General features: G+C 56.0%; 4 protein-coding genes and 2 non-coding genes across 7 annotated transcripts; 1 reads left to right on the top strand and 5 right to left on the bottom strand.

Annotated features, from left to right (window-relative positions):
• Window positions 1-138: 138 nt before the first annotated feature.
• P2RY11 (purinergic receptor P2Y11) lies at window positions 139-2,543 on the bottom strand. Its single transcript, XM_065932624.1, has 2 exons — window positions 2,437-2,543; window positions 139-1,229 (listed from the first exon to the last, which is right to left on the bottom strand). The coding sequence occupies exons 1-2, from the start codon at window positions 2,462-2,464 to the stop codon at window positions 139-141; spliced, it is 1,119 nt and encodes a 372-aa protein (XP_065788696.1). The 5' UTR covers window positions 2,465-2,543.
• Window positions 2,544-2,831: 288 nt separating this feature from the next.
• PPAN (peter pan homolog) lies at window positions 2,832-6,829 on the bottom strand. 2 transcript variants are annotated; one of them, XM_065932604.1, is made up of 12 exons: window positions 6,735-6,829; window positions 6,476-6,646; window positions 5,858-5,959; window positions 5,603-5,653; window positions 5,131-5,301; window positions 4,475-4,551; window positions 4,164-4,271; window positions 3,928-4,051; window positions 3,763-3,841; window positions 3,530-3,659; window positions 3,290-3,456; window positions 2,832-3,200 (listed from the first exon to the last, which is right to left on the bottom strand). In XM_065932604.1, exons 1-12 carry the CDS (start codon window positions 6,750-6,752, stop codon window positions 2,989-2,991), a joined length of 1,410 nt encoding a protein of 469 aa, XP_065788676.1. In that variant the 5' UTR covers window positions 6,753-6,829; the 3' UTR covers window positions 2,832-2,988. The 2 variants fall into 2 exon arrangements, with proteins under 2 accessions (XP_065788676.1, XP_065788683.1); XM_065932611.1 differs by lacking the exons at window positions 5,858-5,959; window positions 6,476-6,646; window positions 6,735-6,829 and adding an exon at window positions 5,757-5,813.
• On the bottom strand, window positions 4,348-4,427 carry LOC136156490 (small nucleolar RNA U105B). Its single transcript, XR_010661032.1, has one exon. It is a non-coding gene; the product is annotated as a small nucleolar RNA U105B (small nucleolar RNA).
• On the bottom strand, window positions 5,730-5,813 carry LOC136156472 (small nucleolar RNA SNORD105). Its single transcript, XR_010661020.1, has one exon. It is a non-coding gene; the product is annotated as a small nucleolar RNA SNORD105 (small nucleolar RNA).
• Window positions 6,830-7,942: 1,113 nt separating the features above from the next.
• On the top strand, window positions 7,943-16,201 carry ANGPTL6 (angiopoietin like 6). The gene is made up of 6 exons (XM_065932579.1): window positions 7,943-8,020; window positions 12,384-12,966; window positions 13,982-14,159; window positions 14,701-14,888; window positions 14,962-15,232; window positions 15,734-16,201. Exons 2-6 carry the CDS (start codon window positions 12,391-12,393, stop codon window positions 15,922-15,924), a joined length of 1,404 nt encoding a protein of 467 aa, XP_065788651.1. The 5' UTR covers window positions 7,943-8,020; window positions 12,384-12,390; the 3' UTR covers window positions 15,925-16,201.
• Window positions 16,202-16,218: 17 nt separating this feature from the next.
• SHFL (shiftless antiviral inhibitor of ribosomal frameshifting) lies at window positions 16,219-20,725 on the bottom strand. Its single transcript, XM_065932592.1, has 8 exons — window positions 20,357-20,725; window positions 19,771-19,894; window positions 19,530-19,579; window positions 18,119-18,157; window positions 17,828-17,977; window positions 17,283-17,386; window positions 16,978-17,132; window positions 16,219-16,445 (listed from the first exon to the last, which is right to left on the bottom strand). The coding sequence occupies exons 1-8, from the start codon at window positions 20,375-20,377 to the stop codon at window positions 16,219-16,221; spliced, it is 870 nt and encodes a 289-aa protein (XP_065788664.1). The 5' UTR covers window positions 20,378-20,725.
• Between the last annotated feature and the right edge of the window lie 4,165 nt (window positions 20,726-24,890).

Genomic DNA, 24,890 nt, shown 5'->3' with positions numbered 1-24,890 from the left:
GGCGTGGGGGCCCCCTGGTCCCACCAGAGGCCTTTCTGTGGGGAGGAAGTGGGGGCTCCTGGCCTGTCGGGATGACTCGGGGCTGGGTTCCAGCATCTTGTGATGAGGAGGGGGCTGAAGATGGGCCAGGTCATGGGCTCAGTTCGGGAGACTGGAGCCCTGAGGTTTGGGGATGGCTGTGACGTTGAGGGGCAGGGCTTGGCACGCAGTATCGCCTGGGGTCTGGCCCTGCCCGCAGCCTGGGCAGCATTGGCGGCAGCAGTCCAGGCTGGGCACCACAGCCATATAGAGCAGCGGGTGGATGCAGATGGCCAGGGGCACCAGGCCCCGTGTCACCTGGTGGGCCAAGTACATTCTCCAGGCCAGGGCCTTCTCAGCCGCGGCCTCACTCTCAAAACCCGGGCAGAGGGCTCGCCAGCGCAGCCGGGCGTACATGTTGAGCGCCGCTGTGACGTAGTAGGGCACGTAGGAACTCGCGTAGAGGACCACTCCGCTGGCCACCAGCACTGTGACCTGCAGCTTGCTGGCCGCCGTCATGCCGTGGCTGTGCTGCACGGCCCGCACCAGGGCGCTGTAGGCTGCCAGGGTCAGCAACAGCGGCAGGCCACAGCCCAGGGTCGCCAGCAGCAGGTGGTAGACCCAGTAGGCCTCGAGCTGGCTTTCATCCGCTGTCCCCAGGCACTTGGTACAGGCCCCCGGGCTGGCCACAGAGCACTGGCCTTTCTGCTGGGACTGGCTCAGGTGAGAGAAGCTGAGCGTGGGGGCAGCAAGCAGGACCGCCAGAGTCCAGCCAGCAGCGCTGACGGCCCAGGCGTGCTTGGGCCGCAGTTGGCTGTGGGTGAAGAAGGGGTGGACGATGCCCATGTAGCGGTTGAGGCTGATGCAGGTGATGAAGATGACGCTACCCAGCATGTTGCAGGTGAAGAGGAAGCGCTCCAGGCGGCAGGCAACCTCCCCGTAGCGCCAGTGCTTGGGCGGGTAGAAGTAGGCAGCCAGGGGGGGCAGCGTCAGGGCGTAGAGCAGGTCGCTGACCGCCAGCTGGGCCGAGAAGATCACAGCTGGGGGCCAAGGGCGCTGCTCCCGGCTGCAGAAGCGGTACAGGGCCAGGCTATTGCCGGCCAAGGCCACCAGGAACTCGGCTGCCAGCATGGGCCACAGAAAGTCCTGCTGGAGGCCGCTGAGGATGCGATCCGCAGCCTCCGAGAAGTTGACTGGGCACCGCATGGCACCTGTGAGCAGAGGGTGTGGCACAGCCCGGTCCCTCACTGTGGCTCCCGCTCTGGCACCCTTGCCTATTGTGTGCCAGGAGCCCCTTGTGGGCATGTTTCCAGAGTGCTTTTCCACACCCAGGAGGGGGAGTGCCAGCTACAGCACCTGTGTACAGAGGGACTCAGGCCAAGGAAGATTAGAAGCCCAGAGTCCATTAGGCTCTGTGTCCTGGGGCAAGAACCGGGGATGCACATGACCTGGCATTGACCACCAGAACCCTCAGGGCCTGGGGCGGAGAAGCATGAGCCCGAGGGAGGGGGAGGACCCCCACCCGCCAGACCCTCTACAACTCCTAAGTCCCACATGTCAGTTTGTCACCCCAAGTGTCACCATCTATCTGGGCCAGTAGTCTGGTCCACCTTGGTGTCCCTGCTCCCACCCTCATCATCCATCTGTTCTCTCTCAGCCTCCAAAGGGCACCTGAGTCAGGTCACAACCATATACTTCCAGACTCCCTACCTACCTGGAAGAAAGATCGGTGCTCACTGGAAAAACCAGTGCTCATCCCTTCCCACAATGCCCCGAGGAAGCTACCGCTCCCACCCCACGCACGTTCCCGCTCCCACCAACCATGATGTCCTGGCTGTTTCTTAGGGCAAAACCTACCTCAGGGCCTTTGCACTCACTGATGCACCAGGCACCCCTGGAGGCAATCCCCCTCACCTTCTGGTCTCTGATCCTGAGAAGACCCAAACCTGGCGACTGCTCCCCGTGGCCCCCTACCCTGCTTATTTTTCCTCCATAGCTCTATCCCCATCCATATGACCACTGTAAGAAAAATCCCCACAACTTTCCCTCCCGAGGGTAGAAGTGCTGTGCTCCTGGGCTCCCCATGCCAGCACCTGGGACACAGCAGCATAGGGGAGCTGAGTTCTCTAGTCTGTCCTTCACACACCCCCCTCAGCCTCAGCTTGCTGAGGAATGGCCTGGACTCCTGGCTGGTCCAGCAGGCTGGCCATAAGCTCTGTGCACGTACCCCTTCCGTGACCCAGACGGCTCCGCCACTTTCACTTCTGCTTTCCTATCCCATCCCTTTTGTCTGGGAGGAAGCGAGCCCAGCAGTGATTCCTTACCCATCTCCCCACCACCCTCTAGGAGCTGGCCACCTCCACCCCCAAGGCCCTGGATGTGCCTGGCTTCACTAGCACGGTAGCGCTGGCTCCTCACCTGAGATGTTGCTGGCTAGGGCCCGCATGCCTGCCTCTGGGTCTGCAGCCGCACTTTGCCTCGTGCAGCGTGGTCCCTTCTGAGACACAAGCCACTGGCCCCTCCCCTTCCTGGCCGCACCACCTTCAGCTCGAGAAACGGGTCTGGGCACACGCCTCACTTCCACTTCCTGCTTCCCTCCTTCTGACAGCACCCAACCTCCAGAGCTGGTTCATCTGCTGTGGGGGCACTGGGTAGGCTGGGGAGGGGTCCAGGACCCCAGGGCACCACAGGAGGGTCACACCTGTGTCACCCTGGCGTATGAAATAAGGTCTTGCACGTCCACTGCCCAGGTGCAGACAGGGGCCTGGGTGTGGAGCAGAAAGCAAGCTCGCCATTTCAAACGCAGACTCAGCCTCATGAGAAATGAGTTTATTAGAGGGGAAGGTGGGAAAGCAGCTCTCCTTTATGAAAGGAAACCGAGGGCTGCGCCTGGAGGCCCAGGAGGGGAGTTCAGCACAGCAGCTCTCAGGCCCCAATCTGGGGCATTTCATCTGCCACCCAGGCTTGGCCTCAGGTTGCTCTCTTGGGTGGCCGAGGTCGACCTTGCCCATGGTTCCTGGCAGGCCTCCTGGGTCCCACTTTGGCCTGGGTCCCTGGGCCCCTGCCCTTGGCCTTTTGAGATCTCCGGTCACTGCCTCGGTCCAGCTTCCGTTCCTTCAGCCGATGCTTCTTGCCTGGGGGCCCAGCAGGCCGCCTCCTCTTGGCTGCCTTTGGAAACATATCTGCAGGGAGAAGCGGTGTCAGGGCCACCAGGCACAGGGACAGACAGGCCAGTGGTACCCAGGTGCCCGGAGCCCTGTCTGCCACACACCTTCATCAGGCTCCTCGCCCACAGCCTGGCGGAAATACTCAGCCTCATCCTCTTCTTCCTCTTGCTGGTTGGTCCCCTCTGCCTCTGGCGGGGCCCCGGGGTCCTCTGCATCGCTATCCCCATCGGCCTCTGCCCGCGCCCGCTTCATGCCCGCCAGGCTCTTCTTCCTGGAGAAGGGACATTGGTCAACGTGGCAGCCTGCACCTGGGACCCTGCCTCAACTGCCTGGTGACCACACACTTGTGAGCCTCTCGCTGCTCCCGCTTGCGCCGAATGTTCTGGGCCTGCTGGTCCTGTCTCTGGGCCTTGAGCCGGAGCTTCTCCTCCTTGGCAGCCAGGATGGCCTGCAGCTCCTCCTCGGTTTTGTGCACTGAGCAGGAAGAGGAGGCCACTTAGTGCTCCACCCCCAGGACCCAGGTGAGCCCACTGTGGTCAGGCCTCGGGCCCCACTCTGCCCCTGGCCCCGCCCTCACCGAGCCTGTGAAACAGCACGTTGCCCTCTCCGACCCCCTCTTGGATCTTGATGAGCTCCAGCGTCATCCGAGGCCCAATCTGGAGGAACAGCAGAAGATGGGATGGGGTGTCAGTCCTTCCTCGGGGATGGGGGAGCACCAGGCCTGCCCCGCACTGAGCCTCACCTCCGTGAGCCGCACGGCGCTCTGCTGGGCCCGCATGTTGCCTCGCCCCGCCACAGCCTGTGGCAGCTCTGTGATGTTGTGCTCGCCGTCAGGTTCTGCCTCGCTCTCCGACAGCCCTGCACCCCTGCATGGGGCACACGAGGGGCTCAGCAAGGGCTCCCTGGCTCTGAGGACAGCTTTGGGGTCCCCTGGAGTGTGGTGCCCCCCTCCCTGCCGCCAGCCCAAGCTCTCCTCACGTGGCCAGCAGTTCACTGATGTCCTGCAGGCGACTCATGTTGGGGAACTTCTCCTGGAGAAGCTTCTTCATCCCACGACTGGCACCCACAGGGACCACCTTGATGCTGCTGCAGGGGTGGGAGGGAGGCAAGGATGGGGGTCAGGAGCCATGGGGTCACAGGTCAGCCCTACCCTGCCAACCCTTTTCAGTGCGTCAGCGCGTTTACTTTGAGACTGAGCAATCACAGAGTCTCAGCAGCTGTGCTGTCATCAGTCGCACATGGGGCCATGCACCCCCCACCCGCCCACCCACTCCCCACTGAGAACTCACTAGTGACGGAAATCCAGCTCCTGGGAGTCAGGGTTGTAGTTGATGAGAAGGCAACGCTTGATGGTGTTCAGGTTCACCTGGAAGAGAAAAGAGGGCACGGCACCTGCTGAGTGGGCCATGGGCCCCGCTGTGTGCTGGAGCCCCTGCTGAGCCCTGGCTATGGCCACACTCCAGAAAGGCGGTCTGGGTGCTGCCAGCACTGCAGGGACGGATGGGGCTGCAACTGGTGTCCATGGGCTACCTGGGGCTAGAAATCCAGCTTGCGAGGCCCATTGAGGTTACCCACACTGGACTCCCTGATGCCAGGGATCAGGAGCTGGGGCTCTGGAGCCAGACAGATTTAAAGAATTCCGTCCTACCTTCTTGTCCTTCATATCTAACCTGAGACTAGTATCTTCACCTCTGTCAGTCTCAGTTTCCCTCTCTGTAAAATGGAACATACTACTTAGCTTAGATCAGCATTCAATGAATGCACCCTTAGGAAATGAAATACCATGGACATTATTTCCCATCTGCCAGATGGGAGAGCATGAATGGGTTTAGAACTCAGGATCCAGAATTCTCAGCCTTAGGGCTGGGAGGTGAAGACAGGCTGAGTGTGGTCCTTGCTGCCTGCTTCACCTACACTCACTTTCATCACACATGGCCTGGCTCACCTTATGCACGTTGATGGAGGGGAACAGGTTCTGGAACATGGTGGCCATGAGCTTCACGTGCATGCCATGGGGGCCAAAGCTGTTGAGCACCAGGAGGGGTGGGTGGGCAAACTGCTGCTCATGCATGCGGTGCCGGCGTAGCGAGGAGACCACATCACGCACCAACGTATACTGCAGGGCAGGGTGAGGAATGGGTGACCACCTGTCCAGCACATGCAGCTGGTGCAATCCCCAAACCCAGCTCCTGCCCCTCGGAGGCCTCATGTCACCTCTTGTGCTGTTGTGAAAGTCGCTCAGTCGTGTCTGACTCTGCAACCCCATAGACATAGTCCATGGAATTCTCCAGGCCAAAATATTGCAGCGGGTTCCCTTCTCCAGGAGAATCTTCCCAACCCCGGGATCAAACCCAGGTTTCCTGGGTTTGCAGGCCGATTCTTTACCAGCTGAGCCCCATGTCACTCTGAGTCCTTACCTTGTTGATCCGGAAGGTCAGGGTAGGGCCTCCTGGGAGACGCATCAGTTTCTGCAGAAGAAAAGATCTGTGAGGGTTGAGGTGTCTAATTCAGGAGCGGGGTTGGGCGGGGGTGGGAAATGGAGATCACCGCCCATCTCTTCAGAGCGTTTACTTTGAAGCCAGAATCATGGCAGCTCAGAGGCACAAGGGTCATCATGAGAGCTGGTGGCGGAGGAGGGTGTGGGGAGTGAGGGGGTGAGAGCACCCACTCACAAAGTAGACGTTGGTCTCTGTTTTGCTCACGATCAGGAAGTGTGTGACCCCAAGGGGCCCAGCCACTGCTACACAATCTTTCAGAGAGTTTTTCTTCCTTATCTGGAAACGATAAAAAGAAAAATGGATGATCACAGATAACCTCTTATTAAGCAAAGCCTTTAAGCCTAACCTGTTATGCCATTTCTTGCACTTAACCCTTTAGAGAACTAGGGGGAGAGGGGAATGGAATGCTCTTGGCTTCTAGAGCCAATCAGACTTTAACTGAAACTTCTGTCTCTTGACACTGCATCACCACATTTTTCAGAGGGCCCATCTGAGGCTCAGCGAGGTTAAGTAACTTGGCTCGGGCCTTTGAGAGAAGCCAGCTTTGCTAACTCGAGTCCCCTCTTAACCATCAACCTTAGGCATTCAGCCAAGCTCCAGGCTGGGTGCGTTCATCTGCTCGCCCTCGCTGCTGCCCCTCAAATCCTTGAGAGGCAGGCACGATGGTCCCCATAAGGTTCCCCTTCTCCAGCCTAGTAAACTGAGGCCTCCAGCGGTTTCGAGGATGAAGCCACCCTCGCAGCTGAGAAGACGAGGCCCAGGGCGGGTGGCGGTGGGCTGGGTGATGCAGACCTGCAGGCGGGTGGCGGTGAGCGGCTCCATGACCCGCCTCAAGTCCATACTGAGCTGCTGGACGCTGCGACCCACGCGGCCCCGAGCGAACACGAACGAGTGCGGCTGCGCGGCATAGGCTTCGAGGTTCCGGAGATGGGCCTGGGCGCGCGCGCGCTTCTGGTGCCGGGACTGCGGGGACGAGAAGCAAGAGGTGAGCCCCGCTACCGCTGGCGGAACCCCGCCCGCGCTGCCCGCTTTCCTGGCCGCTGCGACTCACCCTTCCCGACTGTCCCATGCCGCCGTCCTTTCCACGAGGCCTCGTCTGCCGGCTGCTTCCGGCGCCGCTCCGCTCACTTCCGGCTCCGGCGAGGCGACTATGTGAGGCGCCTCGATGACGTCACCAACAGTGCATGCGCACCAGGTGGCGGGAAAACGTCCTCGGAGGGGTTGCTATGGAAACACCAAGGGCCTGTTTCTACGGAAACCAGGGCGGGGCCATGGTTCGAAATGATCCTCTGGTTCGAATCCCGCCTCGGCCAATTCCACCAGCTATGCGATTTTGAGAGCCAAGTTCTCCACTCTGAGGCTCATAAAATATCCTCAATGATCATCATTTCCTCTCTGACTCGCGAATTAAGAGAGATGATGTGTACACAATACTTGGCACCCTGGCGCCAGGCACTTGGGAGCCTGAGAAGGGGGTAGTGCCTTGGCAATTACTCGACTTGGCCCCCAGCTCCTGAGGATCAGCTGTCCCTCGCAGAGGCCCTGTCTGTGGACTGGCTGGGGGATGGAAACTCCACATCATCTTCTGGAAATTCAGGGCAAGGCGGGCGCTTGGTCAATAATTCCCCCCCTCCCAGTTTCCGCTCAAAGCCCCAGTCTTGGCCTCAGGCCTCTGGCTTCTTCCCCAGAACCTTCGGGTGGGGGAAGAGATTTCCCCCAACTTCTCTCTCCCTGTTCCATCTGTTTCCTTCCCCTGTCTCCCCTCCCCACTTTAGTCCCCTCCCCCATTTGTCTTCTCACCATTTGCTTCCCCTCTCCTGTCTCCCCACTCCAATTTTTTCTCCTCTCCCCACTTCTGTGTCCCCCTCCCCATCTCTGTCTTCTCCCTGTCTGCCTCCCTCTCCCCAGCCTTGCTCCTGCCATCAATTGTCTCCTTCATCATCTATAAGTTTCCGTCTTTCTCCTCTCTCTGCCCCTATTCCCATTTCTCTCTTCTCATCTCTCTCTTCATCGCCCACCTTTCTCCCCGTCTTCCCTACGTCTCTCCTCTGTCTCCTGGACACTCTCTTCCACTAGCCCCTCTCCTTGACTTCTGAGGTTTCTTTCTCTGCGGCCAAAAGGGGGAGCCGGAGGAGACTACCAGTGGGGGGCGGAGGGGCCCCAGCCCAGGCCCAGAGCCCAGCCTGGCAGCATCTCTCATATCTGGGACGACCATTTCCTCCTTCAGCCCGGGAGGCCACTCGGGTTACGAGCTCAGGACAGTAGCAACTGGGAAAGTGTGTCTGCTGGTCGGGGAGGCCGTCTTACAAGGAGACCCTGGTCCGGTGGGGGCTCTACGTGAGTCGCTTTGTACCTCTGAGAGATGAGTGTGTGGTTACTGCTGCCTGTTTTCGTCCTTGCAGGACTTGACCTGTGTGAGGATGTGAGAGTGTGTGGGAGATAAATGGAAACTTGCAGTGGGTGGCAGGCGGGTATCAGGGGCTTGTTTCTGCACTTTCCAGTTGGTTTGTGTCTCTGCCCTTGCCGGTGTGTGACTGAGTGTACTTGGGTGTGCATGTACCTGATGCACAGATATGGACACACTCAGCCCACGGGATATTTTCCTTTGTCGTGATGTATGTGTGTATGTGACCACGCTTTGAAAAGTCACTGCCCAAATCTGTGCTGTTTCCAGCTGTCTTTTTTTCTTTTTTTGCCACACCACAAGGCTTGTGGGATCCTAGTTCCCTGATCAGGGATGGAACCTGGCCCCCGGCAGTGAAAGAACAGAATCCTACCACTGGGCCACTAGGGAATTCCCTCCAGTTGTGTCTTTATAATTGGGTGTGCCAGGCAAATCCATGGACACACACACACACACACACAGATTCCATCGATCTTTGCTGCTTTGTGCAATGGTTTGCATGTCTATTTGGGGTATCTGTATGTCTTTGTGCTGCACTGTTACACAGGAGTATGTGGCTGTCATGGTCATGTGTGTGAGTTCTGAAGCCATGTTACCTGGGCTGAATCCCACTGCTGATCTTTTCTTAGGCTGTGAGCCACAGGCCAGTTGCTCACCCTCTCTGAGGCTCAGTTCTCTGCTGTAAAATGTGGCTCCTTACAGAAACCAGCTCAGGTGGCCAAGATTAAATGAGATACAAAATGTCCCGTTTAGAGTCACCCCAGCCAGGCAGCAGGTGCTGCTAATATTCGCCGTTGTGGTTCTCTGTGATGTGTGTCTGTGTGTCTATGTCTGAGGCTGTGATCTGCCCCAGCCTCCTGGGCCTGCAGCCTCCCACGCTCTGAGCTCTGCTGTTGGGGGAACGTTCAGGGCACTGAACTGTGTTATCAGGCTCTGGTGGCCTGAGCAGGAGGGTCTGGCAATTCCCCCTCTGTCCTCACGTGGGAAATGCTAAATATTTACAGTTGCAGCTCCTCGGCTTAGCATTTCACAGCTCTAGTTTCAGGCTCTGGGTGGCTGGGGGTGGTTACCACGCCTCCTTCCTCCTTGCTCTCCCACTAGCCTCTCCCCTTCTCCAGAGGTCCTGCTGGACACTCGGCTCCTTCTCGGACTTCTTGTGTCTGCTGTGGGCCTTGTGGAACTCAGGGTCTTGGTCGTGAGAGGTGAGAGCGCAGGAGGGTGGGAGGGTAGGTGGAGGCTGAATCTGTCTGTTGGGAAACCTGGGCCTGGGTTTGGCTGGGGGACTCCCCAGGCCTCCCCTTTACCACAGGCTGAGATCCCAAAAGGCAGCAGATGTTACACACACTCTAGTTCCAAGGGGTTTGTGTGTGTGCATGTTCAGTGCTGTCCAACTATTTTGCGACCCCATGGACTGTAGCCCGCCAGGCTCCTCTGTCCGTGGGATTTCCCAGGCAAGAATACTGGCGTGGGTTGCCATTTCCTACCCCAGGGGATCTTGCAGACCTGGGATAGAACCCGCGTCTCCTGCGTTAGCAGTCAGATTCTTTACCTGGGAAAGCCTCCAAGGGGTTTGGTCCATCCCTATTATGTAGGGCCTGATGTCTTCCAGGGTTGGGGGCTAGGAGAGGACCCTGCTCTGCTCTGGAGAGTTAGTGCTTGGTGTTTGAATACCGTTGTGAATATGCCTTTCTGCAGCTCAGAACCCTCCCACTGCTCCCACGGAAGTTGGAGTAAAACTCCAGATCCTCCTCTGGTCCCTGCACACTGTGCCTCCATCACCTCCTTGTCCTCGCTGCCTCCGGCTCTCCCCCTTTCATTCCGTTCCAGCCTCACAGGCCTCCCTGCTATTCCCTGGGCATATCAAGTTAGGTTCCACATTTCTCTCTTCCCTTTATCTCTCTTCCTTCAGGTCTGTACTCAAGTGTCATTTTCTCAGTGAGGTCTGACTCCTCTACTTATTTATTCATTTATTTTTTTTTTTGCCTCGCCACATGCTTGTGGGATCTTAGTTCCCTGACCAGGGAATAGAACCCAGGCCCCTGGCAATGAAAGCGAATTCTGACTCCTTTATTTAAAGTGCCCCTAGCCCAGGTCTCTCACATCCTTCCATATTTTTTCTCCTAAGACTTATCACTCTAAGACCTATCTACTGTGTTTTTTTCCAATCTGCTCTGTGAGGGCAGGGGTTTTGTCTGTGTTGGTCACAGCTGTGTCCCCATCTCCTGGCACACAATAGGTGCTCAAGGAATGTTTGTTGAGTGTGTGAACGAGGTAATGTGTGTGACCACCAGTTATGTGTGGGTTTGGACAAAGTGGATGTTGGTGCCGACAGGGCTGACATGTGGACCATTTTCTGAATGTGGGCAAATGCACATGGGAGGAATGTGTTTCCCCATCTGAGAGGCTGCAAGTGTGTGAACCCCAGGAATGAAGACAGTGGGGGCCTGGGTGTGGATCCTGCAGGGGGGTTAGTGGCCACAAATATACATCCTTGAGCGAAGACACCTATGGGAGTCAGGGAACACCTTGGGGGGAGCACGTGGGTGCTGCAGGGCGTGTGTGGCACCAAACGCTGTTTTAGGAGTGGGGACAGAGCAGTGAACAAAACCCAGACTCAGCCTCTGGGAGCTGATATTTTGGTGGAGGAATTCAGAGCATAAACAGTGGCAAATCAATGAGGCAAATGCAGAATGACAAATGCTAAAATGACAAAGACCATGGGGACTTCGAAGGTGGTGTACTGGCTGACTCTACGCTCTCAATGCAGGGGGCCTGGGTTAAATCCCTGGTCAGGAAACTAGACCCACATGCCGCAACTAAGACCGGTGCAGCCAAATAAATAAATATTTTTAAAAAAAGAAAGAAAAATCCATATAGGGTGTGCCCAGGAGGGGCGATTCTAAATGGGGTAGTCAAGGAGGGCTTCTAAGGAGACAGCTGAGACCTGAATAAGGAGAGGGAGGCATGATAAATTGAGGGAAGAATATTCCAGACTGAGAAAACAGCAAGTGCAAATGCCTTGAGGCTGAAGGATGCCTTGTGTGTTTGAGGAACAGCCAGGAGGCCAGGGTGGCTGGAGCAGAGTGAGTGGAGTGAACAGGAGGAGGTGAGGAAGGGACGGGACTGGACAGAGCTTGTAGAACTTTCTGCACTGCAGGAGGATTCGGGCTTTACCTCTAAGTGAGGGGACATGACCTGACTTGGGTGTTCACAGGCATTCTCTGGCTGCTGTTGGAAAAACAGAGCAGAGCCTGAGGACAGAAGCCTGGAGACCTGGGAGGTAGGGACTCTAAGGAAAGCCAGATGGTGTCTTGAGCTTGGATCATGGGAGAGGGTTAGCATGGTGGTGGCGGCGGGTGAATGTGGAGGAATTCAGCGTCTAAACACCAGAGCTGACAGGCCTGGCTGATGGGTTCCATCTGCCATGGAGAAAGAGACAGGGACAACCCTGGGATTTGGGTCTGGGTATATAGGAAATGTGGTGTCTGCTACTAGACTGAATTAGGGGGACTTTTCCCTCATCCCCTCTCTCCCCATTTTCCCATGGTTTCTGCTTCAGCCTCCTCCAGGTACTTTAATATATCAGGCATGATCCACCCTCAGGGCTTTTAAAATTTCAGTTCCCCCTGCCAGGAACCTCTTCTCCCCTAGAAACCCCCATGGTTTCCTCCCTCAGGTTTTTGTATAAAAATGTCACCTCCTCCAGGTCTTCCCTCCTCTCAAATCCCCGTATCTCTGTCTTTTTACTGGTGTTTTTTTTTTTTTTTTTTTTTTTTTTGCCTCTTGCGGGATCTCAGCTCCTGGACCGACCAGGGACGGAATCCAAGTCCCGAGCAGCGAAAGCACACAGTTAAACTACTGACGGCCAGGGTATTCTCCTGTCTTTTACTGTTATCCTTAGTACAAACTAGGGCCGTCTAATACTCTATTAATTCTAACTTAATTTTGTTCCTTGCTCACCGGGGCAGGGATTTTTTGTGTGTGTTACCCCGACTGTATTCCCAAGCGCCTAGAACTGAGGCCAGCAAACAGTCAGCTCTCAGTGAAGCCTTGCAGAGTGAATGCACGAAGCATATTGATCTGTAGGGCGCCTGGAACTCAGTGGTGAGGCCAGGGACGGGATCTACTGCAGCATCTCCAACCTCGGGGCTGGGAAGGGGATGTATCCGCTGTGTGCGGCCCCTGATACACGCAGGTGTAGACATGTGCGTTCCCGTGTGGGAGCGGACAGGGTTTGGTCCGACTTCATAGTCGGGGGTCCAGCCCCCCTACTTCCCGTTCATTCTCTGCCCGCAGGTCCGCCATGTCGGCACCCCGGCTGCTCACGTTGCAGCTGCTGCTCCTGCTGGGCGCGTGGTGGGCGCGCGCGGCCGCCCCGCGTTGCACCTACACCTTCGTGCTGCCCCCGCAAAAGTTCACGGGCGCCGTGTGCTGGAGCGGGCCGGCGGCCGCGCGCCCGACGCCGGAGGCCGTGAACGCCAGCGAGGTGGCGGCGCTGCGCGTGCGCGTGAGCCGCCACGAGGAATTGCTGCGCGAACTTCAGCGGCTGGCAACGGCGGACGGCGCCGTAGCCGGCGAAGTGCGTGCGCTGCGCAAGGAGAGCCGAGGTTTGAGCGCGCGCCTGGGCCAGCTGCGCGCGCAGCTGCAGCACGAGGCGGGCCCGGGGGCGGGGCCTAGCCCGGGGGCGGAGCCCGCCTCGGCGCTAGCGCTGCTCGGGGATCGCGTGCTGAACGCCTCGGCGGAGGCGCAGCGCGCTGCCGCCCGCTTCCACCAGCTGGACGTCAAGTTCCGCGAGCTGGCACAGCTAGTCAGCCAGCAGAGTGGCCTCATCGCCCGCCTGGAGCGCTTGTGCCCGGGGAGTGCGGGCGGGCAGCAGCAGGTAACTCCGAAACTATCACCCTCCCCAAATCGCAGCCACTTCTTGTGGGCACTGTCAGTAAGGTGGGGCCTCCTGAAACCCCACGATCTCTTATCCGCGGTTCTGAAGTACAAAAAGCCCCATAAACCGGATCCCTCTCTCTCCTCCAACAACTCATTTGGGGCAAAACGCTACTGGTAGCTACTTAAAGTCTTTACTTATCTACCTGATATGAATACTCATAGTGGTGGTGGTTGAGTCGCTAAGTCGTGTCCAACTCTTGCGACCCCATGGACTGTAGCCTGCCAGGCTCCTCTGTCCATGGGATTCTCCAGGCAAGAATACTGGAGTGGGTTGCCATTTCCTTCTTCAGGGGTTCTTTCCGACCCAGGAATTGAACCCAGCTCTCCTGCATTGCAGGCAGGTTCCTGTAATCAGGTATATTACTAATATGTGCATGAAGACCAAAGACCTCATTGGGGATGCTAGGGAATATATGTAGACCCTGTGTTACTGTTTCTTGTTGTCCTTTAGTCTAAGTCCTGTCTGACTCGCTGCAACCCCATAGAGTGGGTTGCCATTTCCTTCTGCAGTTACTGTTTCTAACTCTTGCTGTATTATTCAGAGTTCTAGACTATGTCTGGCCTTGGGTTTTGAGTAAGAGATTGTTGCTCTGATAGTAGCCACCTTACAGCTTTGGGAGGCTTCAGTAAGTTAATACTCAGTGTTGGATTGCCTCATATTATCCCTGCTTTACAGAAAAGTAAAGGCACAGATTGGTTAAGCTGTGGACACACCTTGAGGCATGGGGGAATCTTAGTTCCCCGACCAGGGACCGAACCCCTCCCCTAGGAGTAGAAGCAGAGTCCCAACTGCTGGACCACCGGGAAGTCTGGCTTTGTCTCTTGACTGCTGGAGTTAGGCTTGGGAGGATCAAGCCACGCTCCTGCTTGATCGCCTTCCCATCTGGGTGCTGGAAGATGTAGGAGCCCAGAGCTTCCAGGGCTAAGGTATCTGACTTTCTTGGTTACCCCAGGTCCTGCCCCCACCGCTGGTACCTGTGGTCCCCGTCAGCTTGGTGGGTGGCACCGGCGACACCGGCAGGAGGCTAGACTCAGCCACAGAACCTCAGAGAGATCAGACCCTGAGACAGCCAGGACCCCTGGCCTCTCCTCTGCCCTCGGGGCACCCTGCTGTTCCTGCTAAGCCTGCAGGTGAGTCAAGGGCGTGGCTGTTGTAGGTGTGAGGTTCCCAGTGCAGCGTGAACAGAGGGAAATAGGAGGCAGGACCTTAATGCGAGATTCCTCTTACGGTGAGGGGGCTGGGGGGAAATGACGCATTTTATTCTGTTGATGGAACAGCAAGATATGGCTCTGACTCTGATAAGGAACAAAATTCTTACTATGGTGTGAAACTAGGAGAGGTACTCTTATTTTGATGAGTGGGCAGCAGATTTAAGAATGCTACTTTGGTGAGCATTGGAGGCAGTTCAGAGGGCCATGTTCAGGACCTCTCTTCTGGTGAAACCATAGAAGGATTTAAGAATCCCAGGCTCCACATTGGTTCTACTGAGAGAAGAGTGACTTAGAGTCTTATTTAGGTAAGAAAATGAGTATTGGGGCTTTTATTCTGGAGAGGGAATAAGAGAAGCAGTGCTGCTATTCTGGAGAGGGGACCAGTGAGAATCAAGATTCTTACTCCAGTAAGGGGTTGACTGGTCCAACTTGTGCCTCTCCCATATCCCTGTGCCCATAGGCCCATGGCGGGATTGTGCAGAGGCCCGCCAGGCAGGCCATGGACAGAGTGGAGTGTATGAGTTACGAGTGGGCCGGCATGTGGTGTCAGCATGGTGTGAGCAACAACTGGAGGGAGGAGGCTGGACGGTGATTCAGAGGCGGCAAGATGGCTCGGTCAACTTCTTCACTACCTGGCAGCATTACAAGGTGGGCACAGGTGGGTGGGCGGGGCTGGGCAGGGGAAGGGGACCAGCTCCTGACTTTCTGACTTTCCTGCCAGGTGGGCTTTGGGCAGCCTGATGGGGAATACTGGCTGGGCCTTGAACCTGTGCATCAGCTCACCAGCCGTGGGGACCATGAGCTACTGGTGCTCCTTGAAGACTGGGGAGGCCGTGGGGCACGCGCCCACTATGATGGTTTTTCCCTGGAGCCTGAGAGTGACCACTACCGCCTGCGGCTTGGCCAGTACCATGGGGATGCTGGAGACTCTCTTTCCTGGCACAATGACAAGCCTTTCAGCACCGTGGATAGAGACCGAGACTCCTATTCTGGTAAAGGGCTCTTATTTTGGTGGTGTGTGGGGGCAGGATAGAAGACTCTTGGTGAGGAAATGAAAGAGGGTGGGGTAAGACTTTCCTCTGGTAGGGATCAGGGCAAACAAGAGCATGGAGGACAGGACTCTTATTCTGGTGAGGGAGTCTAGATTCATTCTTTAATGAGTCAATAAGTCACGATCCCTGCCTTTATGAAAGGTGGTGGGGGAAAGGGGGAGCTGTGAGAGCTAGGAATTATTAATTATTTTAGAAAGAAAGTAGAGAATGTTGTTTTTTCTGATAAAGGAATGAGAGGTGAAGCTCCTAGTTTGCAGAAAGGATGGAGAAAAATGTGACTTGTACTTTGGTAAGGGGATAAGGAAGAAACTAAGGCTATTACTTTGAAGTAGGGGGACAGAGGATGCCTGGCAAAAGCCTTGTGCTAGTGAGTTGCTGGTAGAGGCTTTTATGCTGGTGCGAAGAATAAAATAAGGCTTTTTTTTTTTCCTTTCCCCTCAGGTAACTGTGCCCTGTACCAGCGGGGAGGCTGGTGGTACCATGCCTGTGCCCATTCCAACCTCAATGGGGTGTGGCATCGTGGTGGCCACTACCGTAGCCGCTACCAGGACGGGGTCTACTGGGCCGAGTTTCGTGGTGGGGCTTACTCTCTCAAGAAGGCTGCCATGCTGATCAGGCCCCTGAGGCTGTGACCCTCTGTCCATCTGTCCCTCAGGTCCCAGGGGATGTGTGTCAGCAGGAGCCCAAGTTGTCCTGGTCACCCCTCCTTCGTGGCTCCACGCAGACCACGCCCCGCAGACCTTTTCCCGTTGTGGATCTGCAGGGCTTCCCCAGGGCTCTGCAGACAGTGCCCAGGAATCCCCCTGCCAATATCTTGGACCCAGACGGCTCCCCAAGGGCATTGAGATCTCAGTCTGAGCTCATATTTTATAACAACACAAAATATCCACAGACCGTGTCTGGTTTGCATCTGCATCTGGCAGGGGTCACTCCCCGTGCCCGCCCTCCTCCCCCTCCTCCTCTTCCTCCTCCTCCTCCTTCAGGTCCTCCAGAATGAGGTTGTCCAGGTCTTCCAGGAGGCCCCCCTGGCTCAGGCAGGTGGCCACCGTGGAGCCACTACTGATGTGGAGGTTGCTGGGGTGCAGGACTTTGGGCAGGTGGTTCTGCTTTCGGCTCTTGGGGTGTGCACAGGATGTCCCAGGCACGTGGGGCTCTGGGGAGGGAGAGGTTCTGAGCCCCCTCCTGGGGCTGGAGGCCACGGGGTGCTCTGGGGGAGGGGAGGGGCTGAGGCCACAGGCTCTAGGGCAGAGGTGGAAGTCACAGACGTTGAAGCCACAGGAGACCCAGGGTCATGGGCATCACCTGAGACTACAGAGGACAAAACAGGAGCCAAGAACACAGAGAGACTACAGGGGCTGAGTCCACAGGACACCGGGATGTGGGTCATCAGGGTGAAACCACAAAGCCTTATGGGTGAAAACATGGAGAGTGGCTGATGCCATGGGAGGTGAGTGTGAGGAGGGACCCCCTCCAGGCAAGGAGGTGGAGGACGGTGGAAGATGTGGAAGGAGGGGCCCATGGGGTAAGAGGTGAAATGGCCTCCAGAACTAGGACTTTAGGAGTTAGGTGGAAGAAGCAGGCAGACACCTTGGTGCTTAAAGCCCCAGAGATGGAAGTCCCAGGAGTCCAGGCCACATAGACGGCCCGGAATAGGGGGAAGCCACGGGGACACGCCAGGCGCTCACCTCTCCGATTGTAGCAGTCCTCAGCGGAGCAGGAGTGGGTGTGGGTGCTGCGGCGATCCGGGTCGCGATCCCAGCGCGGAGGGAGGATCCGTGTCGGATACACAGGGAAGCCGCACCCGTAGCAGGGGGACCGGGACCCCATCTGTGCCCAGCCCCTGGGGGCGGGCAGGGCCGTGAGGGTCCAAGGGCCAGCCGGGCCAGGACGCCAGGACGGGGCCAGGGTAGGGAGGGGCGGGGCGGGGCGGGGGCGGGGCCGAGGGTGAGGGGGTGGGGTCAGCTCCCTCTCGGGGAAGTTGTGCCCTCACCGGAAGTTGTGCCGACATTTCGGGCAGTGGAATTCAGCCACGCCCCACATCTTGTCACTGGGCACCGGATCATAGCGCTTCCGGCATTTCCTGCATCTGGACACCTAGGGGTAGAGAAGAGCGGAGCAGGTGGGCGCTGATAGCCTGATGATGGTCACGGTGGGGTTTACAGCATCGAAACTGGCAAACACTGTAAGTCTGGTGGCACTTCCTACAAGGGCTGGTTATTAGGCATTTACCAGAAGCACGCCACTGGTCAGGGGGTTCAGAAGCCAGATTTGGGGCTCAGGTTTGATTTCTGTGGTAGCGGTCAAACTGCGTAGTCAGAGTTCAGGGGTAAGTTGAGCTTCTCCAGTTGAATGTTAAGTTGGAAGTCCAGCTCTGGGTCAGCGTTGGGGCTGAGATTGGGGTTGATCTCTGAGGCTGCAGGTGTCCGGGGTTGGGTTCTCAGAGGCCGATGTTCTTGGGTCAGTTGGTTTGGACACTGGGAGTGGGGGTTGGGAGCAGAGCCAGGACAGAACCAAGGGCAGGGGTTGGGTCATCACCTCCTTCCGCTGAGGCACGCGACGCCACCAGACATGGTCACAGGAGGAGCAGGCAAACTGCCGGTCCACGGCAGGGATGAGGTCTTCCTGGGCACGCTGGAACATGCGTAGGTTGTCTTCTGTCAGTGGCAGGAGGGATGTCGCCACCGCCTGCAGAATGGGGTGGGTGGGGCCAAGAGGGTGGTCAGTCCTCTTCTCTTCCAGCCCCTAAAGTGTCCGTCCTCCTCACGTATGGACACCCCCAGGGGTGTGCTCACCGCTCTACCTCCCTGTCCCACACCCTGGACTCACCTGGATGTCTCGGTCCTGCTTCATGTCCTCTGGGGGGTCCTGGGCGGAAACACCAGGGGCAGAAACTGGGGAGGTGGCTCATGCCTCTTTTCTGGGGGCAGGGCTTCTGGAGGGGGAGGCAGGGTTCTGGCCCCATATGAGTAAGGTGTCCCCAATTCAAGAGGAGTTAATTGAGCAGCCTCCACTTCCTGAGGGCAAGGGTGTGTGATCTCAGTTGTCCTCATAGCAACCCTGAGAGGTGGGCACACCTGTGATCCCCATTGCTCAGATGGGGAAACTGAGGCCCAGAGCCCTGAGAGGGCTTGCCTGAGATTACCTGAGTGAGTGTGGGGCAACAGGCCTGGGCCCTGTGCTCCCTTCATGCTGGCACACACTTGCTGGCATTGTGACAGGTCGCCTCTTTGAGGCTATGCTGCTTTAGGCTAAGTGCTTGAGCTCTGGATTCAGAGAGCCACAGGTTGGAATCCTGGCCTCATCACTTCCAGCTGTAGGATCATGGCCAAGCCACTCTCCCTAATGAAGGACATCTAGGAGTCCAGGTTCTTACTCTAGGTGACCTGGGTTCAAATCCCAGTTACCACCTGCATTCAGCATGAACCTGGTGAGTGACTTCATCACCTTGTGTCTGAGTTTCCTCATCTGTCAAGTGGATATGATAAATAATAGGACTTGTCTTACAGGACCTGTGGCAATAAGTCAACAGGTAGAATTCCTGGAGTCCTACTGCAGGGAAAGTGCTCAATCAATGATACTCTTTGCTAGTTTTATTATACTCATTATATGTATAACTGTAAATATATAAATGTTAAAGTATAAAACATACTTTATTATACTCTTTAACAACTCTGTGCTGGGCCCTTTCAGACAGGCAAACCCGTGCACCAGCTACCAAGGCCATCTAAGGGGCAAAGTGGCCGTAGAAAGCCTTTCATCCATTCATTGTTTTATTCATTCATTCACTTGGGCTTCCCTGCCCCTCTTTCCTCCCCCATCTCCCGCTTGTCCCAGCCTGTCTGCAAGTTCCTCTGCTCAGGTCACCCTCTCTTCCAGGAAGATCTCCAACCCCTCCCCTTCCCAGGGATCACTCCTCCCTAGGCTTGAAGAATGTGGTACCACCTCCTCCAGGAAGCCTTCCCTGACCTTTTTGGCTCCTCTGTAATGATGATAATCCTGATTCTTTTCACTGCCTAGTTTCTTGTCTCTCTCTTCCATTTCATACAATCAGCATGTAATGAGCACCTACAGTTTGCAGCCTTCGTGGTCAGATCCACGACTGAGGTGAGTAAGTGAATGAGGCTAGACCATGAGTTGTGGATGGACAGTGCATAGAAGGAGCTCTGCCATGGATGAGCCTGACCCTTCCATTCTTCCTCCCCTTACCACGTGTTTTGAGGGGAGGGGGGCAGTTTACCTGGGTATCCAGATCATTACTCAGTTCCTGTCCATCCTTCTGCTTTACCCCTGGTGGGGAGAGTAAGTGTAAGTGAAGGCCCCTTGAAAGGTTTTGTGGTCATTTCAGGGCCCCCAGAACCCCGATCCAGACCGCCCCCCAAAGAGATGATCTCATCGCCTCTTCCAGCCCCCAGCACAGACCACACCCCCTCCCTGCTCCCCAGCTTAACTCTCACCAGGCAGGACCCCCACCTGCTCACCATACACGATGGAGCGCCCCACTCCAGTGTGGTCGCTGCCAAATTTCCTCATCAGAGTCCCCGCCTTCTTGGAGGATACCTTTCCATGAAACTTCTCCCGGAGGCGCCGGACGCTTTTCTCCAGCTGGGGTGGGGACAGATGGGAGAAGGAGAGCGCAGTTGCCCTTCCTCCATCCCTAGGTTTCCTTTTTTCACGGCCTGAACTTGACCCTGGGTTTTGGCCTCCGTACCCCGCCCCCCCCCCCCCATCCCTCTACTGCATTTCCTGGAAAAAGCCAAAGTCCCCATAGGGCACTGGGGGAGGGAGCGGACTAGGGCGAGCGTCCCAGGCTAAGGGATGAGGCCGGCCAGATGACCCCTGGCCTCTGACCCTTGACCCAGCAGCCCCCGCTTTTCCTCGAGGAGGCCGCATTTTGCTTCGGGGCATGTGGCGGTCACTCTCCTTTCCGAGGTGGACGAGTGCCAGCCTTGGGGGGAAGGTCTGGGCTTGGATGGAGTCCCCAGCAACTGCGAAGCCCGCTCCGTACCCCTAGCTCCTCCTCAGCATCTCTCGCGGGCCCCCGGCCCAGTTGTAGCCATCTCCTACCTCCACACCTTCTTGAGACATGGTGGCGGCGTAGGTCCCCGCGAGGGTCCGCACTGCGCGCTCAGCGGCCCCCTACCTGGGCGCGCCCGTCGGTCCGGCCGCGCAGGGCAGGGGGCGGGGCCTCCAGGCCGGCTCCGCCCTTCCTTTCCTGCGCTCCGTTTCGCTTTCGTTTGGGAACGGGGGGGTGGAAGGGGAGCGCTAGCTCCGCCCTGGCTCCGCCTCTGCTCTTGCGCCCCAAACCCAGGCGGGCGCCCCGGATCTGCACCCTGCGGCGGAGCGCGCAGAGTTCGGGCGGGGGAAGCGGCGCGGCCTCTGCAGTCGGTCACATGTCCCCACGCTGCGCGGGGTCCGCGTCTTCACGTCCCTCGTGGGGGCGGGGCCGCATCTGAAGGCCGCGGCGAGTCTCCGTGCCCCCGCCTGTTCGCGCTCCCCTGTTCACCGCTCGGTCCCCTCCCTCCCCCGGGAATCAGGCGCTAATGAGGATCTGGACCCCTGTCTCGCTTTGAGTGTCTTACCCGGCTATGTCTCCTCTCTGAACCTCAGTTTACTTCTCTGTAAAATGGGGATGATGATAGTGGCTACGTCCTGGGGGCGGGTTTGTGTACGCGCGTGCGCTTATATGTGTGTGTGCGCGCGCGCGCGCACGTGCCAGGATTCGGGATCCCCAGGTCGAATATTTCGTAGCGCCTGGCATGCTGTAGACGTCCAACTAGTCACTGGGCTACCAGTGCAAGATATTAAGAAGCACGCAGTTGTGGTGGGGAGAAGGTGCTTGTTAAAAATACGGATTCCTGGTCCTTCGCAGTCTTGCAGAATCGGTCTGTCTAGGGGTTCCAGGGAATTTGCGCTGAAAACGGAAGATTGAGAACCCCGAGGGATCAGGACAATTTTAACCCAGCATGGGGGCTGGGCGAGGGGGCTGGATGAACCCTGCCTAGCGGCATCAGAAATAGTTTCTTAAAAAAAAAAAAAAAAGAAATGGCTTCTTGGAGGAGTCTGGAAGAGCGAGGTCTCAGCAGTCAGAAGATCGGAGTGCGGGATGGAACAGCTTTGGGTGCAGAAACCCCAGAAAAAGTGACCAGCGCTTTAAGCCAGGGCTTCTCAACCTCAACACTGTTGGCACTTAGGGCTGGGTGATCCTGGGGGCCTGCCCTGTGCATTGTAGAATATTTAGCAGCAGCCCTGGCTTCAACCCACTAGATGCCCGTGACACCCTTGCCCCAGTCGTGGTAACTGAAAATGTCTCCAGACGTTGCCAAATGTTCTCTGGGGGTGGCAAAATTGTTAGGATAAATGACACCCCTCAAATTATTTAACGTGCACCTCCATCAGTAAAAATGTGGAAGCTCAATTCCCCGAAGAGTGTTTGTTTATGAATTATATACAAATACAGTTATACTCAGATTCTGTGGTGGTGGTGTAGTCGCTGTGTCCGACTCTTGCGACCCCATGGACTGCCAGGTTCCTCTGTCCATGAGATTTTCCAGGCAAGAATACTGGAATGGGTTGCCATTTTCTTCTCCATGGGACCTTTCCGACCCAGGAATCGAACCTGGGTCTCCTGCATTGCAGGCAGAGTCTTTCCCAACTGAGCTACAAGGGAAGCCCAACTGAGCTACTAGAGAATGATCAGATTCTGTAGATCATTTTATAATAATGTATTTATTACATGATATTCCTTGGCCTTCCCAGGTGGCGCTAGTGGCAAAGAATCCATGCTAGTAGTAAAGAATCTGCCTGCCAATGCAGGAGACTCCAGAGATGCGGGTTCAATTCCTGGCTGGGGAAGATCCCCAATGATTAAAAATATAAATGTTCTAATGTTTTCTGCTCGAACTCCAAAGTTTTGTTTGTGGGGTCTAGGCACTTCTCCCTGGAGCCTACTCTTTTAGCAAAGGTAAACAGTTCATGGTTCTTTGTGGCTGAGTGGTGGGGTTTCAGGTAGGAATGGGGGACTGTAGGTGTCACAGAGCAGTGGTCCCCAATCTCTGGGATCTGATGCCTGATGATTTGAGGTGGAGCTGATGCAATAATAATAGAAATAAATTGCACACTAAATGTAATGCACTTGAATCATCCCGAAAACCATCCCCACACCCTCCACCCCATCTGTGGAAAAATTGTCTTCCAGGAAAATGATCTCTGGTGCAGAAGAGGCTGAGGACTGCTGAGAGGACCTGGGATTTTATCCCAGGGAAGTGGGGAGGCATGGAGGGGCTCTCTTGTTACAGTTCCCAACTACTGCTTACCCAGTGGAAGGGGAGGTCACAGCTATGTCCCATCCCTGGTCATGGTGAGCACAGAACAGGCAGGAAACAGGTGGGAATCTGATCCAGCCCCAACTCAAGTCTGTTCGATTCTCATCCTAATGATCACCATAGTGAGAGCATGCGCTGTGCCAGGCACTGTTCCATCCACCATGGACACAGCATCGCAGAAAACAAAGATCCCTGCCCTGCAGAACTGGCATTCTAGTGGGGGAGATAGAAGAAACAAATATGTGATGGGTATGCAGCTTCCTGGTGGTTCAGACAGTAAAGAATCTGCCCACAGTTCGAGAGACCTGGGTTCCATCCCTGGGTCAGGAAGATCCCCTGGAGAAGGGAATGGCTACCCACACCAGTATTCTTGCCTGGAGAATCCCATGGACAGAGGAGCCTGGTGGGCTACACTCCATGGAGTTGCAGTCGGACACAACTGAGTGACTAACACTCTTACTACTTTCAGGAGATAATACATGCCAAGATGAAAAATAAACTGCCACAGGGGGATGGGTAAAGAGAGTTTAGGGAAGGCTGTGCGAAGTCACATCTGAGCGGAGACCTGAAGGATATAGAGGAAGAGGGTTCCAGGAAGAATGGGAACTGGGGACTCCTGTTACCAGGTGTGGTAGTTCTGTGTTGCTATGAAACAAATTATCTCCCCAAATGTAATGGCTTAAGGGCTTCCCAGGTGGCGCTAGTGGTAAAAGAACCCGCCTGCCAATGCAGGAGACGCGGGTTTGATCCCAGGGGTTAGGAAGATCACCTAGAAGAGGGCATGGCAACCCACTCCAGTATTCTTGTCTGGAGAATCCTCATGGACAGAGGAGCCTAGCGGGCTACAGTCCACGGGGTGACAGAGTTGGACACAACTGAAGTGAGTTTACACGCACACACGTAGTGACTTAAAACAAGAAACACTTATTAGCTCACACAATGTTTGTGGGTCAGGAATCCAGGGACAGCTTTAGTAGGCTTTCTGGCTCAGGGTCTCCATAAGGTTGTAGTCGACATGTTGACTGGGGCTGCATTCCTCTGAAGGTTTGACTGGGGCTGAAGGATCTCGCTTCCGAGGAGGCTCACTCACACATGACCCGCAGGTGAGTGCTGGTTGTTGGCCGGATGCCTCAGTTCCTCCCTACCTAGGTTGACTTGAGCTTGATACGCACAACCCGGCAGCTGGCCTCTCCAGGGCAGGCAACCCAAGAGAAGGAAAGCCAGGCGGCATTTGTATCATTTCATGACCTAGCATTGAAAGTCCCAGAGCATCACTTCAGCCGCCACATCCAGTGTGATAAAATTGAGTTGCCAGATCCAGCCGGTGTTTAGGAAGAGGAGGATAAAGACGCTGCCCTCTCTGCCCTCCTCCCTCCCCATCTCCTACTGGAGTCTCTCGCTTGCAGCGCCAGAAGGCAAGGAAGGGAAGGGAGCTGGTCAGGCAGTCAGCCTGTCAGGGCGCAGAGCAGGAGGAGAGGGTGAGAGTCAGTCTGGAAGGACAGAGATACAGCCTGTGACTATTGAATTTTGGTACTTGTAGATGAACAGAGGGCTTCCCTGGTGGCTTGGCAGTTTCCGCCTGCCAATGCAGGAGGTGCAGTTTGATCCCTGAGCTGAGAAGATGCCCTGGAGAAGGAAATGGCACCCTACTCCAATATTCATGCCTGGGAAATCCCATGGACAGAGGAGCCTAGCGGGCCACTGTCCATCGGGTCGCAAAAGTCTCTGATACGACTTAGCGACTAAACATGATGAACAGAAAAACAAAGATTCCTAGAGATCACATGGAGGCGCTGCCTACCTCAAAGTTTAGTTTGAACTTTGTAACCATCTTCGTCTGTCTGGACAGATATAGATAGCTTTGTTGTCCCATGATGTGAACATGAATGCATTTTATTCTTCGCCTTTATGGAAAGGTGTGAAAAGGGAGAAAATGGATGTGGTGATAACAGTGATAAGAAGTGTAACCTCTGACATTTTAGTAATTGAATCAAAGATGGAGCCCATTTGACCCATCCATTCATTAATTGGACAGACATGGATCAAACACCTCCTATCTGGCAGGCATGGTGCTGGGCACCATTTCTGCCCTTCTGGAGTCATGGTCTTAATCTGAAAGAGAAACAAGAAGCAGATGATAGCACAAGTAATTAGTTAATTATATTTATGGTATGTGCCAAAAAGAGAAATTGAGAGATCCATGAGAAAGGATAACAGATGGGAACCAGACGTGGGTAGGGCAGTCAGGGAGGGCTTCATGGATGAGGTGTCTCTCG

The sequence above is a fragment of the Muntiacus reevesi genome, chromosome 1 (assembly GCF_963930625.1).
Source record: "Muntiacus reevesi chromosome 1, mMunRee1.1, whole genome shotgun sequence".
Classification (NCBI taxonomy): Eukaryota; Metazoa; Chordata; class Mammalia; order Artiodactyla; family Cervidae; genus Muntiacus; species Muntiacus reevesi.
Note: the sequence above shows the minus strand (reverse complement) of the source record. Positions and strands in the feature narration are given on the sequence as shown.

What these genes read in the sequence shown, in the direction of transcription:
- PPAN (XM_065932604.1), bottom strand. An exon ending in GCGCCGTGCGGCTCACGGAG is followed by an intron (nt 3,842 to 3,927) that starts GTGAGGCTCAGT and finishes CTGTTCCTCCAG; the next exon opens with ATTGGGCCTCGGATGACGCT. An exon ending in GGGCGAGGAGCCTGATGAAG is followed by an intron (nt 3,201 to 3,289) that starts GTGTGTGGCAGA and finishes TTCTCCCTGCAG; the next exon opens with ATATGTTTCCAAAGGCAGCC.
- SHFL (XM_065932592.1), bottom strand. Translation starts at nt 20,377, where the DNA reads ATGTCTCAAGAAGGTGTGGAG. An exon ending in GTAATGATCTGGATACCCAG is followed by an intron (nt 18,158 to 19,529) that starts GTAAACTGCCCC and finishes GTTTCCGCCCAG; the next exon opens with GACCCCCCAGAGGACATGAA. An exon ending in AGCAGGACCGAGACATCCAG is followed by an intron (nt 17,978 to 18,118) that starts GTGAGTCCAGGG and finishes CCCATTCTGCAG; the next exon opens with GCGGTGGCGACATCCCTCCT.
- P2RY11 (XM_065932624.1), bottom strand. Translation starts at nt 2,464, where the DNA reads ATGCGGGCCCTAGCCAGCAACATCTCAG. An exon ending in CCTAGCCAGCAACATCTCAG is followed by an intron (nt 1,230 to 2,436) that starts GTGAGGAGCCAG and finishes CTCTGCTCACAG; the next exon opens with GTGCCATGCGGTGCCCAGTC.
- ANGPTL6 (XM_065932579.1), top strand. Translation starts at nt 12,391, where the DNA reads ATGTCGGCACCCCGGCTGCTCACGTTGCAGCTGCTGCTCCTGCTGGGC. An exon ending in GTGCGGGCGGGCAGCAGCAG is followed by an intron (nt 12,967 to 13,981) that starts GTAACTCCGAAA and finishes TGGTTACCCCAG; the next exon opens with GTCCTGCCCCCACCGCTGGT. An exon ending in AGACCGAGACTCCTATTCTG is followed by an intron (nt 15,233 to 15,733) that starts GTAAAGGGCTCT and finishes CTTTCCCCTCAG; the next exon opens with GTAACTGTGCCCTGTACCAG.